The sequence below is a fragment of the Siphateles boraxobius genome, unplaced genomic scaffold (assembly GCF_051911475.1).
Source record: "Siphateles boraxobius isolate OS27281-9 unplaced genomic scaffold, OSU_SipBor_1 33, whole genome shotgun sequence".
Lineage (NCBI taxonomy): Eukaryota > Metazoa > Chordata > Actinopteri > Cypriniformes > Leuciscidae > Siphateles > Siphateles boraxobius.
Window position 1 is genome coordinate 10,580,001 of NW_027508953.1, and position 21,725 is coordinate 10,601,725.

At 43.3% G+C, this 21,725-nt stretch overlaps 2 protein-coding genes across 6 annotated transcripts in view; one reads left to right on the plus strand and one right to left on the minus strand.

Moving 5' to 3' along the window:
- creb5a (cAMP responsive element binding protein 5a) overlaps nucleotides 1-15,615 on the plus strand; it is a 17,096-nt gene extending 1,481 nt beyond the window's left edge. For 2 of the 5 annotated variants that reach the window (XM_077195492.1, XM_077195491.1), the window contains 9 exons: nucleotides 231-324; nucleotides 1,751-1,854; nucleotides 2,241-2,434; nucleotides 10,498-10,561; nucleotides 10,678-10,758; nucleotides 11,330-11,635; nucleotides 11,719-11,940; nucleotides 12,049-12,148; nucleotides 14,262-15,615. In XM_077195492.1, the coding sequence (XP_077051607.1) occupies nucleotides 231-324; nucleotides 1,751-1,854; nucleotides 2,241-2,434; nucleotides 10,498-10,561; nucleotides 10,678-10,758; nucleotides 11,330-11,635; nucleotides 11,719-11,940; nucleotides 12,049-12,148; nucleotides 14,262-14,383 (1,287 nt within the window). In that variant the 3' untranslated portion in view covers nucleotides 14,384-15,615. The remainder of the gene's footprint in view (nucleotides 1-230; nucleotides 325-1,750; nucleotides 1,855-2,240; nucleotides 2,435-10,497; nucleotides 10,562-10,677; nucleotides 10,759-11,329; nucleotides 11,636-11,718; nucleotides 11,941-12,048; nucleotides 12,149-14,261) is intronic. The other 3 variants (XM_077195494.1, XM_077195495.1, XM_077195496.1) reach the window with 3 other exon arrangements.
- A 226-nt stretch (nucleotides 15,616-15,841) lies between these two features.
- On the minus strand, nucleotides 15,842-20,247 carry tril (TLR4 interactor with leucine-rich repeats). The gene has a single exon (XM_077195490.1). The coding sequence runs from the start codon at nucleotides 19,966-19,968 to the stop codon at nucleotides 17,686-17,688; it is 2,283 nt and encodes a 760-aa protein (XP_077051605.1). The 5' UTR covers nucleotides 19,969-20,247; the 3' UTR covers nucleotides 15,842-17,685.
- Between the last annotated feature and the right edge of the window lie 1,478 nt (nucleotides 20,248-21,725).

A 21,725-nucleotide genomic window follows, 5' to 3' on the forward strand; every position in this document is an offset into this window, starting at 1 on the left:
GGTGGTTGTCATGTCGTCTAGACGATATGACATCTAGACAAGAGCCACAACAACAATGTGTTTATGTGTGCTGTCATAAATTTTAGCCATCACTTGGAGTGCAGTAAATTGAAGAATTACAATTCATATCAGAAAACACATGTGTATCTTTTATGTAATATCTTTCATGTACAACAGCGGCTGTGCTTTTTCAGTATTGTCACGGCCTACCATGTTTCTTGTTCTCATAGCGCTTTCAAAGAGAAGATCACCTAATAATTCACAGACACAAACATGAGATGACCCTTAAATTCCCTTCTATTAAGTGTGACAATATGCTTTCAGGTAAGGGTGGGTACGCAATTATTCACACAAAAACACAAGTTTTATCATCAACAAGTATTAATATTTTCTATGCAGCCAGTATCAATCTACAGATTGAGGTCAGTAATATAATAGCCTGTGAAAAGTGAATGTGTGTGCGAGTGTCATGATAGGCCATGCTCTCCATCTCCTTTAATTTAGGATTTAGACAGTGTCTGTTACCCTGGAAACCCAATGTCTGATATATAAACATCAGCCCGACCCTTGACCTCCAGGGTCTGTGAGCCATCATTGCAGCGACAGAAACATTTACATAAAAAACAAAAGAAGAACTTTAACTTCTGACCCCTTTCATAGTAGTCTAGAAAAAGCAGTTTCGTTTAGACTACCTCTAAATTACCAAAACAACACGAGCAAAATCAGGCTCATGTTTATGACATAGGGTTAATTTTTAACATTTTCCCAGCATGCCAGAAGATTACTTTAGACAAGTCCTGCTCTTGACATTGAGTAGAGGGCTAGTTTCTATACATTTGTTTAGAAAGCCTGAAAGTTACTTGATATTGATCTACTGATCTAAAGTTTTCATTCTATTACCTTGAGAAATCTTCAATGCCTCCTCAGTTTACATGTGTTTAGCACACACACACACACACACACACACACACACACACGCACACACACGCACACACACGCACACGCACGCACGCACACGCGCACACACACACACACACACACACACACACACACACACACACACACACACACACACACACACACACACACACACACACACACACACACACACACACACACACACACACACACACATAGTTTTAAGTGGATAAGTTTTATACTGTCTACATTATTCTTTATTCTTTATTATTTATTCTACATCTATCTTATCTGTTTATCCTATATACCTTTCTACACATTAACTTTAAATGAGATTTTCCCAGCACTTTAATTTTTGATTAAAACAGTTTCCAAATATACATAGATATTAATTGATATATTATTTATAATAATATATAGTATATGATAAAATATCTAAAATAATTAATACAATGTTTAATTTATGCTACGCCCTACTGATTGCAGTGTAGCATCTTATTTATCATGTATTCTTCTCTTTTCTTATTACTTCTTATTTCATTTTAAAACAAGTTTGAATCCATTTTTATTTTGATAGTTATTTTTATTGTTTGTGCATCTATCTGTTATGATTATTGTATAATTTTTTTTATTATTATTATGTGCAATATTTATGTAAAGCATTTCAAATTACCATTGTGTATGAAATGTGCTGTTGACTTAAATTAACTTGCCTTGCCTTAATTAATTAATAAAAATCTCATTGTTCAATTGGGTTGTTACTTCCTTTATATATTGCCTGTAGCATTTTATAAGAATACATGATAAACATGCATTCTTTGTTCATCTATAGATCAGACTCCAACTCCGACCCGTTTCTTACGGGACTGTGAGGAAGTGGGCCTCTTTACTGACCTGGAGCTTAACCAGTCACAGGTGGAGGAGGAGACAAAACCGGTGAGAGGAAATACATGTTTCAAAAGCTTACACAAATGTGCGAGTAAATAAATATTTGCATAAAAGTCCATGCTGTATGAAGTAGTATTAAATAGTAAACCAAAAAGTAAGCAAGCATTTATCAAAAATGTAAATTCCACACTTGCTTGTGTGTATGTGCACATGTGGACGGTAGCGTGAAAAACAAAACTAAGCAATCAGATCAGATTATCAGATGATCATATTAAGAGTATTAAATATCAAAGAGTTCTCATACACACAGAGGGAAAGGTCAATAGAGGGGCAGAGGAAGGAGAAATTATATCAATTAGCATTTATGAATATATTTTAAAAAGTATATAGAATAATTAGCATATAAATGTTTTCTAAATTCTACTTGCTTATAGAACTTTTCTGCTCAGGTGTCAGGTCAGAACCAGCTTCACACTGAGACACAACCTCAACAGGGTCAACATCATCAGTTTCGACCTCAGCAACAGCAGCAGTGTGCTCTGGCCCATCTGAACCAGAACCAGCTCCACTCACACAGCTCACAGACTCAGTCTCAATGCACTGCCACATACTCCACTTCAAATAAACAGTGAGTATAGCATGCATTTACCAGAATACCCCAATACTCTTCTTTTCCCATTAAAGGCAGGACTGGTTCTTGAACGGTGAGCTGGCAGATACCCTGGATGGGCAATTGTTTTTTATTTATTTGAATTTAGATATAGATATTTTAAAACATTGGTGCTTTGTCTGCAGCTCTGCATGTAGATATGTTATTTTCACTGTAAATAAAACAGTTTTTACTTTTAAACCATCCAATGACAATTCTGAAAATAAATGTGACAGTAGCCTACGGTTGCTATAGTAAACCAATAGTTAATAGATAAATATCTATTGATAGATTGTCTAGTGTGACTGTGGTGAATAAAACGCATGACGATAGAAATACTACAACAACCTTTAATATAACACTCATGAATTACAGGAGAACTCAGGAGAATGAAGAAAACACAACCACTTAAAATTGACGAGAACAGACAAAGGAAACATAATGACTAATCAATAAATAACCAAGGAGATTAACGAGAACTCAGACAGGCAGATTGAAAACAGGACACAAAAGTGACATTACACCCCCCTTCTGGAAAGGCGCGTACTCGTGCCGTACAAGGTCCAACTAAGGAGGGAGGGCAGGGTTCTGGAGGAGGACATGGTAGAGGACGGGAACAAACACACCCAGGGGCAAACAACACAGTCCATGGGGAAGTGGAGGGAGGAAGTAGTCAGAGGGGAACCAGGAGCATGAGTGGCAATGTAAGAACCCATAGTCCAGCCAGGAAGGAGGCCTACCGCAGCGTCGACGGAGGGAGGAAACATGGTCGAGCAGCCCTCACCGACATCATAGGGACAAGCGATGGAGATGGAGCCGATGGAGGTGGAGCCCTGGATGCGATTGGGACCCTGTGACACCCTGGACCTGGCGGCCGCAACGGAGCCACAGCGACGACCGTCCGAGGAGGAAACTTGGTACCGGAGGGGTGAGGAGTAACTAAGGACATGAGGTGGAGCCGGAGGGAGGGCAGAGCCAGACGGAGCGCAGGGTTGGAGAGGCGGAGCGCAGAGGACAGCTTGCAAGTCCGTGGTGCAGGCAAAGTGATGTTTGACCGAGTTGGAGCCGGAGGATCGAGGGAGCCCGCTGTAGCTGTAGGGCCGATGCTCCAAGGTGGAGCTGAGGGAGGGAGGAGCCAGGGTGGAGGAGTCTGGACGTCTGACTGAGGTGGAGCTGGAGGATCTAGGGAGCCGGTTGGAGCCGTAAGGCAGATGGTCCCAGGTGGAGCTGAGCGAGAGAGGAGCCAAGACGGAAGAGTCTGGACAACGGGCCGAGGTGGAGTGATGGGATCAGTGTCTAGAGGCGGAGCCAGTGGACACCTTCTTCTAGGAGGAGCAGGAGGCCGGAAGGCCTGAGGTGGATCCACGCCACAGCGGGGAAGCAGAGGAGGAGGAGCCGAGGGACTGACGGGAGACAAAAGAGACTGGGCAGAGGAACTGGCTGAAGCTTGAGGAGGAGGAGGTGGGAGAAGGAGGCTGAGTGAGAACTCTGGAGATGCAGGAGAAGTTGTGCTGGGCAGAACCAGCGGGAGTGCAGGACAGGAGACTCTGGGTGGAACCAGCTTCAACATAGGATATTTCTTAATAAATATGATTACCGGGGTTGGTAGATCAAGGTAAAATTTCATTTCTAGTTCATCATAAAAATTAACTGCAGAAGTCAGCAGCATCTCACCCTCAATGGGGTCTTCCTCCATTCCCTCGAACTCCAGCAATTCTCCCAAGACGTCACACAGTGTGGCCGGCTCACACTCCTGTTCAGACGCCTCTGGAGGCTCACGCAATGTTGGCTCTTACCCTTTTCTTAGCGCTGGCTCATGCATCATGGTGGGCTCAGTCTCTCCGTCTGCGGGAGGCTTGAGTGTCGTATCCATGTGGTGGTATCATTGCGGGCTGGGTTCTGGATCTGTGGGAGTAGGGTTGAGATCCTCTGCTGGGCAGTGTTTTGGGCCACTCTACTGTTTTACAGTACCCACTCCACAAAATCAGCGAAATTCCTCCAAGCACCTACACCGGCCAGGCATGCCTTCGTTTCCGTGTTCAGGCTGGTCAGGTAGAAAGTGCTCAGCAATTGGTCTGGGAAGGTTGTGAGGCATGCCAGTAGTTGAAATTTCCAGGTGTGAGCCTCGAGGGTCTGCTGCTCCTGGTCCAGGCACAGCAGTTGGACTGCCATTAAGACTTTTAATCGGTCCATTCTTCGTCACATGTGGCTGTGGTGAATAAAGCGGATGACGATAGAAATAATACAACAACAGTCTTTAATATAACACTCAAAAATTACAGGAGAACTCAGGAGAATAAGACAAGCACAACCACTTAAAATTGACAAGAACGGACAAAGGAAGCAGATAGAAACTTATGGTACGTTTACACGACAACAATATGCTTAAAACTGAGAAGTTTTTAATTTGAGTTTTCCGCATACAGTCGACACCATTGTCAAAACAGTGTTGTGTAAACAGCTCCTTAGGATATAAATACAAGAGGCAAACAAAGGGAACTAATAATGACCAGCTGAACAGAATGACTAATCAATGAGGAGATTAACGAGTACTCAGACAGGCAGGTAACAGAATGAAAACAGGACACAAACATGACATAGATAAACCACACACTCTTACTTCAGAGTTGTTGTTGACATTCTGGTTAAGCAGACAGTTTGAATTACAAGTAAATATGAAGATGCATATTAAGATACATTTTAAACCCATAATTCGCACCTTGATAACAGGCAAATATTTCTGCCCGTTATCACTGGTGAGTGAACAGACTGAAGCCGCCTTGTGTATAATGCAGCTTTGCTTTCATCTAAAAAAGGAAAAATACAGCTATTTCCTGGTTATTTTATTTGTTGGGGCAGTCTTCAGCCCATCCTCAAACTTCTCAGCATGCAGCTTGCCTCAGATTGCTTGTAATCAATGCAAAAATCATAAAAAAAGATCAACACTATATTGCCTAACTTCTGATTGGGTGGCAAGATGCCTAGCCCATGCCTAGATCCAGCCCCCATTAAAGGTAAAAATTTTCACTGAAAAAGTGCTTTTACACATACTTTGGGGGTACTGAATATATTCATGGTAGGTGGCAAGATGCCTACCCTATGCCTACAGTGATGTGAATAAGTTAGGACACCCATGCTAAAGTTGCCTAAAAAGAGGAATAAAAAATCATCTTATGGAAATTGATCTTAATGCCTTAATTGGAAAAATGAGGAAAAATCCAACCTTTAAGTACACCAATTTCCTTTGTGTATGAATAATGTATCATAAATAAATAAATGTTCTTCCTTAAAATACAGGGTGCATAAGTCAGGACACCCCTATGTTAAATTCCCATAGAGTCAGGCAGATTTTTATTTTTAAAGGCCAATTATTTCATGGATCCAGGATACTATGCATCCTGATAAAGTTCCCTTGGCCTTTGGAATTAAAATAGACCCACATCATCACACACCCTTCACCATACCTAGACATCGGCATGGGGTACTTTCCATAAGATCATCTTTCAATGCAAATCAAACCAGCTATTAGGCTAACTGAAATAAAACCATGCCAATCTCTAGGTATGGTGAAGGGTGTGTGTGTCACAGTGTCTGGTTATTCCCTGGGTTAAACACTAGAGGTCCTCAGTTTTCACGGTGTCTATGCATTCTCACTACACTTCCCATGATCCTGTCTGTCACTGATTGTTCATTGCATTACAGCTGTTTCTCGTCACCTTGTTTGCACTTGTGTATATATACCCTGTCTGTTTCAGTGTTTGTCACGGAGTCCTTGTATATTGTCCCCACACTTCCGTGGTCTTTTCGAGCCTATTTCTAGTGTTTGTCTTTTATGTTTTTTGATTGCCTTTTTGGAATTTGACCTTTGCTTGGACTGGTTGTGAGTATGGATTACCCTTTTAAATAAACTGCTTTTTTGGATCTCTATTCCCCGTGTGTGCGTGTCGTGACAGAAGGACTCCGTCATGCAGAGATCCAGCGGTATGGGGTCTCCTAAGTCTCCAGCCACTGATAGGGGGAAGAAACAGCAGAGGGGGAATTCTCAACCTAAAGAGATTCCTCCTCTCATGAACATCTTTGAGTGTTTTGCACTGTGGGCCCGATTGACTGAGGAAGCTGATTTGAAGGAAGCTTCCACACCCCCTTCAGATCATCGCAGAGAGTCATTCGAGGGAACCCGGCTGGCAAAATATTCCGGGAACCGCGGAGGTCATAGGAGAGGAGGTATTAGAGGGGAGTCCAGGTATCACTCTCCTCCTCGATCCTTCATGGAACCTGAGGTGGTGCAATCCAGCCTAGACTTCCATCCACCACTGGTTCCGTCCAGCCCAGAGCTCTCACCGCTGGCGCCGGCCAACCCAGCACCCTCTCGCTCTCATGGACGGAGGAGGACGAGACGCGTTCCGTCCGCCCAGTCAGAGACTGTTCACGCCCCGTCTGCTCAGTCAGAGACTGTTCACGTTCCGTCTGCCCAGTCAGAGACTGTTCACGTTCCGTCTGCCCAGTCAGAGACTGTTCACGTCCCGTCTGCCCAGTCAGAGAATGTTCACGTCCCGTCTGCCCAGTCAGAGACTGTTCACGTTCCGTCTGCCCAGTCAGAGACTGTTCACGTTCCGTCTGCCCAGTCAGAGACTGTTCACGTTCCGTCTGCCCAGTCAGAGACTGTTCACGTTCCGTCTGCCCAGTCAGAGACTGTTCACGTTCCGTCTGCCCAGTCAGAGACTGTTCACGTTCCGTCTGCCCAGTCAGAGACTGTTCACGTTCCGTCTGCCCAGTCAGAGACTGTTCACGTTCCGTCTGCCCAGTCAGAGACTGTTCACGTTCCGTCTGCCCAGTCAGAGACTGTTCACGTCCCGTCTGCCCAGTCAGAGACTGTTCACGTCCCGTCTGCCCAGTCAGAGACTGTTCACGTCCCGTCTGCCCAGTCAGAGACTGTTCACGTCACGTCTGCCCAGCGAGAGACTGTTCACGTCTGCCCAGCGAGAGACCGTTCACGTTCCGTCCGCCTTTTTGGACCTGGGCTATCTGGAGCGCCTGGTTCGGATCCTGGACATGCCCATGTCTGCTGTCCCTGAGCCGGAGCCGGTGTCTGCTGTTCCAGAGTCGGAGCCAGTGTCTGCTGTTCCAGAGCCGGAGGCAGAGCCAGTGCCTGTTCCAGAGCCGGAGGCAGAGCCAGTGCCTGTTCCAGAGCTGGAGCCAATGTCTGTTCCAAAGCCAGTGCCCGTTCCAGAGCCGGAGCCGGAGGCAGAGCCAGTGCCCGTTCCAGAGCCGGAGGCAGAGCCAGTGCCCGTTCCAGAGCTGGAGCCAATGTCTGTTCCAGTGCCAGTGCCAGTGTTTGTTTCTGTGTTTGTGTCTGTTCTTGTGGCTGTTACAGTTTTGGTGTCTGTTCCTGAGCCGGTGTCTGTTCCTGAGCCGGTGTCTGTTCCTGAGCCGGTGTCTGTTCCTGAGCCAGTGCCTGTTCCAGAGCCGGAGCCAATGTCTGTTCCAAAGCCAGTGCCTGTTCCAGTGCGTGAGCCGGGGTCTGTTCATGAGCCGGTGTCTGTTGCTGTTCCTGTGCCATGGTCGCCCTTGCCCTGGTCGTCACCGCCCTGTCCGCCCGAGGGGTCGTCACCGCCCTGTCCGCCCGAGGGGTCGTCACCGCCCTGTCCGCCCGAGGGGTCGTCACCGCCCTGTCCGCCCGAGGGGTCGTCACCGCCCTGTCCGCCCGAGGGGTCGTCACCGCCCTGTCCGCCCGAGGGGTCGTCACCGCCCTGTCCGCCCGAGGGGTCGTCACCGCCCTGTCCGCCCGAGGGGTCGTCACCGCCCTGTCCGCCCGAGGGGTCGTCACCGCCCTGTCCGCCCGAGGGGTCGTCACCGCCCTGTCCGCCCGAGGGGTCTTCACCGCCCTGGCCGCCCGAGGGGTCTTCACCGCCCTGGCCGCCCGAGGGGTCTTCACCGCCCTGGCCGCCCGAGGGGTCGTCTGCTTCGCCCTGGCCGCCCGATGGGTCGTCTGCTTCGCCCTGGCCGCCCGATGGGTCGTCTGCTTCGCCCTGGCCGCCCGATGGGTCGTCTGCTTCGCCCTGGCCGCCCGATGGGTCGTCTGCTTCGCCCTGGCCGCCCGATGGGTCGTCTGCTTCGCCCTGGCCGCCCGATGGGTCGTCTGCTTCGCCCTGGCCGCCCGATGGGTCGTCTGCTTCGCCCTGGCCGCCCGATGGGTCGTCTGCTTCGCCCTGGCCGCCCGATGGGTCGTCTGCTTCGCCCTGGCCGCCCGATGGGTCGTCTGCTTCGCCCTGGCCGCCCGATGGGTCGTCTGCTTCGCCCTGGCCGCCCGATGGGTCGTCTGCTTCGCCCTGGCCGCCCGATGGGTCGTCTGCTTCGCCCTGGCCGCCCGATGGGTCGTCTGATTCGCCCTGGCCGCCCGATGGGTCGTCTGCTTCGCCCTGGCCGCCCGATGGGTCGTCTGCTTCGCCCTGGCCGCCCGATGGGTCGTCTGCTTCGCCCTGGCCGCCCGATGGGTCGTCTGCTTCGCCCTGGCCGCCCGATGGGTCGTCTGCTTCGCCCTGGCCGCCCGATGGGTCGTCTGCTTCGCCCTGGCCGCCCGATGGGTCGTCTGCTTCGCCCTGGCCGCCCGATGGGTCGTCTGCTTCGCCCTGGCCGCCCGATGGGTCGTCTGCTTCGCCCTGGCCGCCCGATGGACTGTCTGCTTCGCCCTGGCCGCCCGATGGACTGTCTGCTTCGCCCTTGCCCCCGGCTAAACCATTACCCCCTGTTTCTGTTCCCTTTCATGGACCTGGCCCCCCATCCCTCCCCCGGATCCTCCACCATTCCACCTCCCTCCTGAACTCTCGTGTTGTGTGTTTTGCCCTGGTCTGTCTGTCCTGTTTCCCCCCCTGGCCTGTCTCTCCTGTCGGATGGAGCGTCTGGTAGCCGCTCCGTAGGGAGGGGATTATGTCACAGTGTCTGGTTATTCCCTGGATTAAACACTAGAGGTCCTCAGTTTTCACGGTGTCTATGCATTCTCACTACACTTCCCATGATCCTGTCTGTCACTGATTGTTCATTGCATTACAGCTGTTTCTCGTCACCTTGTTTGCACTTGTGTATATATACCCTGTCTGTTTCAGTGTTTGTCACGGAGTCCTTGTATATTGTCCCCACACTTCCGTGGTCTTTTCGAGCCTATTTCTAGTGTTTGTCTTTTATGTTTTTTGATTGCCTTTTTGGAATTTGACCTTTGCTTGGACTGGTTGTGAGTACGGATTACCCTTTTAAATAAACTGCTTTTTTGGATCTCTATTCCCCGTGTGTGCGTGTCGTGACAGTGTGATGATGTTGATCTATTTTAATTCCAAAGGCTATTATCCTGGATCCATGAAATAACTGGCCTTTAAAAATAAAAATCTGCCTGTCTCTATGGGAATTTAACATAGGGGTGTCCTGACTTATGCACCCTGTATTTTAAGGAAGAACATTTATTTATTTATGATACATTATTCATTCACAAAGAAAATTGGTGTACTTAAAGGTTGGATTTTTTTCTCATTTTTTAAATTAAGGCATTAAGATCAATTTCCAAAAGATGATTTTTTTATTCCTCTTTTTAGGCAACTTTAGCATGGGTGTCCTAACTTATTCACATCACTGTAGATCCAGCCCCCATTAAAGGTCAAAATTTTACACATACTTTCGGGGTACAGAATATATTCATGGTAGAAAGTAAGTCAAAAAGTAAGTCATTTAATGCAACACAGCATCATACATTTCATTTGATGGGACTCAGAATTCTTTTTTTTAATGTAGCATTGCATCTTTAGAATTTGCCAGCTTGTCTTTTGTAAAGATGTGAAAAAATACTGCGAATTAATGTTTAACCTTTAAATTATTATATACTTTTTTTCACATTTTGTTGCAGGACATCATGTCCGCAACGAATAGCAGCCCTGTGTTAACTTTCTGAAAATTTCTAAACTGCTTTAAACTGACCCCATGAGTAAATGCATTATTGTTTATGTACTTTTAGTCTTTTTTCCATTACTTATCTGAATCCCTCTCACTTATTTCAGATCTGCACCCAGCTGTCTGCACAGCACACAGGCAAACACCATGCCTGGGACATTAGCCATGAATGTAAGTAAATCTGAGAGCATTTTAAAGTCACCTGCATAGTAAAATAATGATCGAAAGTAATAGCTATATTTCTTTTTACGTCAGCTCATTAATTTCATATATTTTAAAAATAACAGATGGAGGCGCAGTTGTCAATGAACTCCAGTATGATTGGCATACCAGGCCCCGCCCACTCTGGCTCATGCTCCTCCCTTCAGGTACAGCCCCATACTAATGATTTGACTCCATGGTTACAGGATTATGATGTCTCTATAGAAACATTACAAGTCAGACAGGGCTTATAATGCCGCAGTGCTTTTTGTAACTAATGTAGACATCTTGATTGTGTTATCTAATTCAGACACATGCAATGTTGCGGTCTTGCCTGTTAAAAAGCTGCATTCACGCATACACACACACACTCACTAACACATGCAGGAGAGTCTCATGCGCCGATTCTCTTCAGAACGTGGAGGAGATTAAATTTCAAAGGCTTCAGGTTGACCTGGTTATTATCTGACTTTTCAAAGCCGTCTTTGTAGATTCTCTGTGTTCTAAAAAACTTAAAAGTGCCAAGCAATCTTACCATCGCAAACAATCACTATTCACAGGAAACCTTAGATGTAGAAATTAAAAACACATGGTTGCCTGCAAAAGTTGGTAAAACAAATCTGGCTTTAGGCTTTTTCCTTTTTAAATAGCAATTATACACAGTGTTACATGACATTGATGTTGACAGTGACCCCAGGAGCCTTTCTGACCCATCTTTCCCCGTCTCTAATCCTTCAGAGGTCAAAGGTCATACCAGCTCACAGCCAGCCTGCAGTTTCCAATGGCAGTCAGAATCCTCTTTGCCACATGATGGAGATGATGTCGTCACAACAGCACCCACCTTCACATTTACAATCCTCATCTCATCATCATGCATACCAGCAGCACTGCCACAGCCAATCACCGCAAAGACTTGCACATCAATGTCAAAGCCTAGATCAATCACATCACAGCCATGCTCACCACTCTCCACCCACGCACTTGCATCCTGGCTCCTCCCACCAGACTGCCCCTCCCCTTTCACATCAGCCAATACCTACACAGGTCTAGATTTTTGCGCCAAACTCTGACTTTTACAGTTTGTATTAAACAATTGTGTTATTTAATCCGATGTTTGTGTTTTATAGATGTCCTCCACACCAAAACACACACACTGCCCGCAGTCTCCTCCCCAGCCGACCGTGAGCAGACGCCGACGAGGAGGAGGAGACGACCCGGATGAGCGCAGACAGAAGTTTCTGGAGAGAAACAGAGCTGCTGCTACGCGGTGTAGACAGAAGAGAAAAGTCTGGGTATCGTCGTTGGAGAGGAAGGCTGAGGAGCTTACACACACTAACTTACAGCTACAGGTACACATTCACGATTGGTTTACATGTATCTACCTTGCAGTATCAAATACAAATATGTAGATTCATACGTTTGCTGCTTTGTTTTCATTTTTTTGTGTCTTTTCTTAGAATGAGGTGACATCACTCAGGACAGAAGTCACTCAACTGAAGCAAATTCTTCTTGCACATAAAGACTGTCCTGTCTCTGTGAGACTGAGAGAAACTCAGAGTGAGTATGAATCATTTTGTCATTCTCTCCTCCTTTCTTCTCTTTGGTTGAATCACATTAAAACCTGTGGAGAACATGTCTGCATCTCATATTTCACCCCAAAATAATAATAATAATAAATTATATATTGTATATTGCTTAAAAAAATAATCCTATTTTAGGACAACTATGTTTTTTTTTTGCAAAGAAAAAAGTAAATTGAATGCAAAGAAACAAGTAAATTGACTATAGTCATTTAAAATGCCATATAAAAAATTATAAAAATAAAAATATGTAAAAATAAATAAATAAAAACCATATCACAATAATGAGATCATTTATAGAATTAAGAATAACAATAAGTAAATAAGGAAAAAAAATTCTTTAATTATAATTTTAATTGTGACACAATGAAAATAATGTCAAACATCCTTTTTAAAATACATCATTTTTAATAAAATATTTATTTAATTCGATATTCTTTCACTACCGTAAGCTTTTTTTAAAAGTAATTAATACGTTAATTCATCAAGGATGCATTAAAGCAGCAGTAGGGAGTTTTGAGAAAATGTTGACTTAGCCTGAAAATTTGAACAAGCACAACATAGGGTCCAACCCACTTGCTCTCTGCTACGCTACAGCCCTCCCTCCACAGCTCCTCCCCCACAGCGGAGCCTGCCGTGAACGCGCAGGCTAGTAAACAGGACCACCGATGACGGCGGATTATAAACAGTTATGGAACATTCACTAATAGGGACGAAACATCAACAATATGCTTTACATTGACTATGGCCTGCCCATACTTTGACTACAAACTTGGTCCTCAAATCATTATGTATTTTGCAATACATGTAACTTTATAAGGTTGCACTCTTTCTATAAGTTATAAATAGCTACTAAGATAACGTTAAAGGATTTGTTCACTTTTAAAAAAAACTTTTGCTGATAATTTACTCACCCCCATGTCATCCAAGATGTCCATGTCTTTCTTCAGTCGAAAAGAAATTAAGGTTTTTGATGAAAACATTCCAGGCTTTTTCTCCAAATAATGGACTTCAATAGGACACAAACGTTTCAAGGACCAAATAACAGTTTCAGTGCAGCTTCAAAGGGCTTTAAACGATACCAGACGATGAATAAGGGTCTTATCTAGCGAAACGATCGGTCATTTCAAAAATAAATAAAAAACTTTAAGTTTTATAAGCACAAATGCTCGCCTTGCTCTGTTCTGTGATGCACGTTCGTTATCCTGTTCGAACTCGTTCATCAAAATGAACGAATCTTATTTTGAGTCATTTCGTTCGTTGAATGAACGAAATGACTCCGAAAAAGACTCGTTCAAAATTAACGAATCTTTTTTCGAGTCATTTCGTTCGTTGAATGAACGAAACGACTCGAAAAAAGATTTGTTCATTTGGATGAACGAGTTCGAACAGCAGAGTCACAAACGAAGGTATGCACTCGCGCTGTGCAAGAGAGGGGTGATCAGCGCGTAAACGAGCGTGATTGACACTGCTAAGACATTCCTCCTGGCTCTGATTGGTTGTTTCTGACCGGGAGCGGTGTATTTCTGCAAATGGCAATAGGACCACAGGGAGGAGCCAGAGGAGCTTGATTTTTTTCACAGATTATCTGTCTCATATTCTACTTTCAGGACATAATGAGAGTTTTAACAAATATTTGTTTACAAAAGCTACCTACTGGAGCTTTAAATTGATCAAAGCGACAGTAAAGAATTTTGTTACAAAAAATAAATAAACAGTTTCCACAAAAATATTAAGCAGTTTTCAACAATGATAGAAGATATATGTTTCTGATGGATCAGGTGACACTGAAGACTGGAGTAATGGCTTGACATAAATACATTTAAATATATTAAATTATATTAAAATGGAAAACAGTTATTTAAAATGTTTATAATATTTCACAATATTACTGCTTTACTGTATTTTGATTAAAATGCAGCCTTGGTGATTGTAGAAGACTTTTCAAAAACATTTTTAGAATCTTACCAGCCCCAAACCTTTGAGTGGTAGTGTATATATATTGTGTTTTATTACATATAATGTGTATATTATTTTACATATTTTGAAAATCCATCATTTTAATGAACTCCTTTCATATTCACGTTTAGGTGGAATAAATAGCCCAACAGGAAGTCCCGTCCAGCAACATGCCATCCAACACAACAGCATCTCAACCTCAAGTTCGACTCTATCACACACTCACCTCACCACACACTCCCACCATAACTAACAACACACAACTATAACATGCTTCTACATAGACACAGAATGATGAGAACACAAAATACAATTCATCTTCAGAGCCATATGGTCAGGGCACCTATAACCTAGTAGGTACCTTCAGTGCAAAAGCAAAGCTGAACAGCAAAATGTTTAATCCAGAGTTTTAAACTTGGATTCACGACTAAAAGGGAATGTATGCATCACTCTTTAAAGAATAGAATAATTCATCAAAATTTTGTTTATATAAACAAATAAATATAAATATTTATGGCCCTTGTCATCTCAGGAAATTAGCCGAGGGTAAGATGGATGTTTCCAGTGGTTTTATTTTACCTCACTGTGATTTAATACAGTGCTGGAAAACAAACTGTCCATTTACACTCACTAAATTTAGTTTTCTTATTATCAAACCTGTCTCTCACCCTCTTTGTACCTCTATCTGTCTTCTCACACTGCTCCTCGTGCTTTTTTTACAGCTGATCTTTCTCAGGGACACTCATCTAGTTTACTCCTGGAGTATGTGTGCATATTTGTGTGTATGCGTGTTGTTTTTGGCCACTTTCAGTGTAAATGCTTTGCTAGCTTCAGTGACAGCTGTGTGTGCTAAATCCTGAAACTAATGGCAAGGCTGTGTGAAATGCATTGAATCAGGGCAGTTGTAAATCTGTAATTGTAAATAGGAATCTCTAGTTTTATAAATGAATGATGATGCAGCTAAAGCTTTTGTAACATGTTTGTCTTTGCTGTAAATATTGTCAGTGGCCCCTTGGCAAATGATCAGGTATCACATTACCTAATACTGAGTGTGTCACATGTGAATTTTGGATTGACAGAACATGCAACATTTTATATTCAAATTCAGAATCATGTATAGGAATGATGGAAAATGACTTGTGTATTACTAATCGCACTCATGGCACTATACTAGGAATGTCTTACAGTATTCTCAATACGCCAGCCACATCATTTCACACTAACTGGTTCAGAGACAATCAAAATGTCAGACATTTCCTGGAAATGACATGCAAGAATGTGTGCTATCTCTTATAAAAAATGCTTAGATACAGCATTTATATGGCTATACATTCTGTGGAATATGGAATGATGAATCTGGGGGGGAGGGGGGATGTTTGTAAACACTGCAGGTTTAAACTTTTATGCATGTACAGTTTTTTTAAATATTTATCTATTTTTGTACACATTTGAGGCCCTGTTTAATTAAAGCACTTAATATCTGTATCCATATGTTCTGATCTGTCATTCACGGTTCATCGTAATAATTTGATAATGCTGTGATACAACTGCCTTTAGTGTATTAAGCTTTTTACAAACCAAGACAAGTCAAGACATTCAGATCAGAAATGAACATTTCTCCAACTGCCTGAGTTATTGCTGAATTATTCTGAGAGTTTGAATGCATGATTGCTAGTTAAATAAATGATTGCTAAATTGTGGTTAGACAGTGTTGGAGTTGAAGTCTTTTGAAAACTTTTTATTGTTTATTGCGCCATCTTATGGTGGAGTTTTGCAGAAAATCTAGGCAGTATCCAGTTTGGCATTGAAGGGTATATACGATTAGAGTAGAATTAATTATAAAGGGAAACATTGAAACCATTACACACAAACTAGCATTAACAATCACTATTAACACCTATATATTTATTGGGGGAAATAGCAATGATAAAGGTGAAATGTATAACATTTTCAACTACTTACACACGTTTTCAAAACTTTGCCTCTTTTTTCCCCAAAACTTTACTCACAAATCCAAGAATTGCACACACAAAATGCAAAATGCCTCACATCTCTTGCACTGCATTCAAAATATAAAAATCTCACATCTCAAAAACAAACATTTGTCTTATGTTGCAAACACCTTTGCCATAATGTTATATTTTTGGATATATCATATAGACACAGTTATTCAAAACCTAAACCTCTTCTTTTATGAGCTCATATGTACATTTATGTACAAGATTGAAAGTAATTGGCAGAGAGATATGGAAAATTCACGGTAAACATGAAAGCAAGATCGAAACCAAACTTCCCGTAAAACTTCAAATAATAGCCGAGTTCCAAATAGACGCCTGTCTCTTTTACACGCCTGGTGTGTTGACAGGTTTGGGTAAATAAAGGCCATTCTCAAATAGAGGCCGGGTCTGTTTTTTAGTTTCGGGTTGTATTCAATCTTCTAAAACCCGTCAGATCCACCGCTTTTTGGCGGCCGCCAAAGCAAAGTTGTGTCCCGCCAAAGTCTTTTTTGATCGGTGAGTGATGTAGGCCTAATAGAATGACTGCTGCGCTTGACAGGGCGCAAATGAGCAGAGAGAGAGAGCGCCCCGGCCGCGCGCGCACACTCTCACGTCTTCAAACAACACGAGCGCTGTCTTGCTCTCTATTCCTCGCGCATATTAATCAAAATCAATTGTCACGATAGTAAAAGGTCGGATGACCGCAGTTTCACGTGGAGCATTTGGAGATTTTTTTAAGAGATTAGAGACTCTAGGAACAACATCTCAATGAACAACATCTCAACACTAAATTATAAAGGCCTGTCTCATATAGACGCCTGTCTCAAATACAAGCCGGCGCAGTTTGACGATATGGTTAAACAAAAGCCCGGGCTATTATTTGAAGTTTTACGGTATTTATTTTTTTACTGTAAGCATTTGTGGTTGTGAATAGAGAATTACACAGTCCGAAAAACCTACAATTTGACATTTGGCCTATTTATAGGCCTATTCTAAAGCCATGATTGGTTGGTGTTAAGTAAAGCAATGTGTGTTTGCACATGTGAGGAGTTAGTGACAGACACTGATGAATTACTGTGACATTTTGATAGGTTGTGTTTGAAAAGGGAAATCAAGATACTTCCTGTTAGATTTTTGTGTTACATAGATAATTGTGTGTTGTGGTTAGCAAAAAGTGTTTTATGAAATTGAAAACTGAGTCGAAGGCTGAGAATTAGTGTATGTTTTTGCAGATTTTGTGCGTGGTTCTGGTGTTTGAGTGTCAGGTTTCAGAAATCGTATGACAAGTAAGGATTTTGTGTGAATGCAGTTGAAAAAAAACTGTAACAAAAGATTTTTTTGCTGTACTTCAATTGATATACAGTATATTTATACAGGGTAAATAAGTAATACATTTTCAACAAGGACAGAAATACATTCATTCCAAAACCAAACAATTCTGCCAACCAGCAGCTGAGGCTCAGACAAATCAACCAAAAAAAGAAAAGAAAAGAGATCTGTAATTTTGTGGCCTAAATGATTTTGCCAAAATTGTCTATTTTCAGACACACAAGACACTTCAGTCAGAATATCTGAGCATTATGACATCATCATCTCTTCGTGCCGGGCTGTTGTCAAAGAAACGTTCGCCAGGGAACTGGATGAGGTCACCTTCTTCAGCCAGTTGTCTGCCACTCTGGTAACCACTGAATTCAGAAGAGACACAGGTAGTAGCCACAGTCGAGCGAAACGGATGTCTGGTTGAGTACATGTGACGTACATGTCCATGAGCGGACGACTTCCTGCTTCTGATCCGCCTCTTCAACACACGCCCCAGCCAGAATACGCCCACCAGAAGCAGGAGCAGAGCATTAGCTGTAAGGGCTGCCACTGTGACCAGCTGTAGGTTGACCTCATTTGTCACAGAGGGCAAAAGTGTGACAAATCCAGTGCAGTGATCTCTGGGGGCAACCTGGCACACAGCCCCGTCCACTACGCTCTCCACACAGGTGATGTAGGTGGAGTCTGGGCGAAGCTCTTGTAGGGTCACCACCCGGTCAGATCCATCTGTGTAAACATAGCGTGGGAAACGGAAAGAATGGCCGAAACGGTCAAATAAAACCCGGAAGAGAAGTTCTTTCCCAAGGAGTAGTCCAATATCGGGAGTTAGGCTCCAATGGACTGTGGCTGTACTGGAAGTGACGTCTTCCACGCTAACATTCAGGATGGAGTGATGGTTGAATTGACATGCATCAGTGATCATTGTGATTCTTGAGTTATGATGCTTGGCTCTGTCCTGTAAGGGCAGGTTGAACTGCTCCTGTTGGGCCAGAGCAAAGTTGCTGTGGTTGTGGACGTGGCCTGCCAGAAACGTGGACATTGTTGTGGAAAAATCAGATAAAGAGCCATTTTTCCCAGCTGTGGGTCTTGGTCTTGAGCTGACCAGTTTCCTCTTCTTCTTTCTTTCAAATGTTGTCACAAGACCTTGCTCCCCCTCATCCCTTTGGACCCCTACTTGTTCATGTATTTCTCCTTCTCGCTTCTCTTTTTCCTTCTTGAGAATAGATGTCTCTGCTACTGCTCCACGGCTCTCCATTGGCTGAGACAGAGGTTCTGACTCGCAGTAGCCACTCATATTTCTCAGCTGCGAGTTGCTGACATAGTCCAAGTATTTTCCCGCCAGCGCTGGGGGGTGATGGCAGCGCACAAACACGGTTAACAGCTTTCCCTGAGAATGCGCATGCGTCATCCAGCTTTTAAGCTTCTCCATCCGGCAGTCGCACGTCCAGTTATTCCCATTCAGTTCTATGTGAAACAAAACTCCGTTTGTGGCGAAAATTCCACCGGAGAGATTCATAAGACGGTTGTTTTTCAATATTATGGTTTTTAGATGTGAAAGGTGGTCGAAAGCAAGGGGGTCCACGCGAGATATGTGATTGTCGCTGAAGTCGAGGTGTTCGATGCGCTCGAGCGGGTCCAGCAGACCAGCCAGAATCTCTGTCAGCTCGTTCTTGTCAATCTCGAATTCTTTAACACGCGCGAGCCCTTTGAGCGCGTCGTTGTCCAGTTTTAATATCTTGTTGTGGCTCAGCGAAAGTTTTGTTAGCTTTTTCAAATTCTGAAAGACGTTATTTCCAATGTGCCTTATTTGGTTGCCTGTTATTATAAGAGCTGTAAGTGACTTAAGATGGGAAAACATAAAAATATCTCGCAGTTCTGTTTTTTTATTGTCTGATAGGTTTAAAAACTGCAGTTTGCTGAGCTGCGAAAACGCATTGCGATCAATATGGCGAACCTGGTTCGATTCTAAGTGCAGAAACATTAAATTTGGCAAACCTTTGAAAACGTATTCTTTTAAAAACTCAATAGAATTTCCATCAAGTCTCAGTTTGACTAAACTATTTAAGTGACTAAACGATTCGGATGTAATGTCCTTTATTTCGTTGTTATTGCAATATAATATTGTGAGTTTTTTCAGCGACTGTAGAGTCCCAGGTTGTATTGCCGAAATTAAGTTGTTGCCCAGATATAGTTCCTCCAGCTTGGAAAGTTTCTCGAATGCTTTAGGGTGTATATTCCTTATTTGGTTAAACTGGAGATTAAGTCTCATTAAGTTGCCATAGCGCATGAAGTCGAAGGCGCTGAGGTTGTGAATAAAGTTCCCCGCAAGACCGAGAACCCGCACGTACCCTGCACGCTCCACCTGTGGCGCTTTGGGCACCGCGCGCAGACCGCTATTAGCGCACAAGATATGCTGCGCGTGCTGGCAGTCGCATGTTTCAGGGCAAATGGCGCAAACAGGCGCGAAGAATAAAAGCGCTCCACTGGCCAACAAAAGAAAGCTGTAGAGCAAATATGCCATTCCAGTGACACGCAAACAACAACACTCTCAATACATTCCTTTGTTTCAGTCCTGGTTCTTCAAATTCTTCCTCGCTGGGAATTAAAGTTTTGCGGATGCAGTGCCTCCCGAGTACAGACATTAGATTATGTTTAGGTGTAGCACGATGGCATAGCGATTTGAAGCTCTATTGAGATATTCATGCACAACCGTTGCAAACTCATCTGGCTCCAAACAAGGAAACATTTGCCTCCGTCAGACTCTCTCATCCCCCAAGAAGTCATCTGTTGCAGATTACACACACACACACACACACACACACACACACACGGCTATAGTCATCTCCGAGTTCAGGCACGGATCACCCGGCCCCTTCCCCTCCAGATGTCGACATTACAGTCACACGACATACACACACGGATCTAGAGATTCTGGTTCAGATTCATCTGAACTATTCCTTAGGTTGCGTTAAGGATTATTTTAGTGCTTTACAAATGTAGGGGAAGAAACGCAATTCCTATTGCATTTACTGCTCTTTATCAGTCGTTTCCAAACGATTCAACATATTAGGCATACACAATAAATAAGGAAAACAATTATTTCAAGGGTTTGTTTAATAATCATTAATTTGTTAATCAGACCTCACTGGTCACGTGTTTTTCTTTTTCTTTCTTTTTTCACTTTTTTTTCTTCACTAAAAAACAACCAACTGGCTGGAGTCATTGTTTCGAGAATTGTACTGCACTGGTCTAACTTCATTTAAATTTTAGTCTACATTTTTCTATGAGATTTTTTTTAAGGGCATAACAATTCTGGAAATTCAGTGAGATTAAAAATGACATTCTCCTCAATGTTTTCAGCCCTATGACAAGAGATCAGTAAAACAAGTGGTGCTCATTAAGGGTGGAGCTTGATATCCAGCCACACCCTAACCCTACCCATAACCCTATCCCTAAACCTAATAGAGTGGTGCAGGTAGGCTATGATATTACTTTTAAGGCCAAAACGTGGAAACTAGTTAGCATTTTAGCACTTCTGGGTTCCATCATCCTGAAGTCAATGGGTTTTTTTTATGGGATTTTGGTTAAATGGCTGAAATAAGGTCTGCGGTGAATACAAGCTCAAGACACTTTTACGTTTTATACTACAACAGAGAATACATCAATATTACCAGATTCATGATTTTTTAAAGCTGTAATGTGTCTTGAAAAAGGCGGTTGCTAACAAGTGGCTATGGGACTACAGAGGCAGTCAGGAACATTAAACATCATCACGCTGAACAGGTGAACTCAGTCCGCTTTTACAGCCTGATTATGCGTATAATTGTGCTCTCATAAATTATTCTAACTCAAACTTTTTGGGAAAATGTTTTTATATAAAAACTGAAAGAGTAGGCGGAAGCTTAGTGATAGTGACATTGAATTTGTGGGACCATGGTGTAGTTTATAGCCTACCTTTAGCCTTTTACTTAAGGCGACTGCATTTAGGCTTCAAATTTCATAAAAGTTGTGTTCATCTGTGATAAGTATCTTGATGGACAAAACGTGCAAGTATCATAAACTTTTGTTGATCACAGAGCTTGTTTTTTTTTTTTTTTTTTACGATAATCCAAAAGCCTATGGGAAAATCCTATTGGGTTTTTGTCAAGGTAACCAGTGTGATGCTAACTGCTGGTTGACCTGCACCACTCTATACTATCGCTGTTATTAATTAGATCAAGCTCCACCCATTGGGTCCACAGTTGGACTAGAGGTCAAAAACCACCCATTACATCCAGA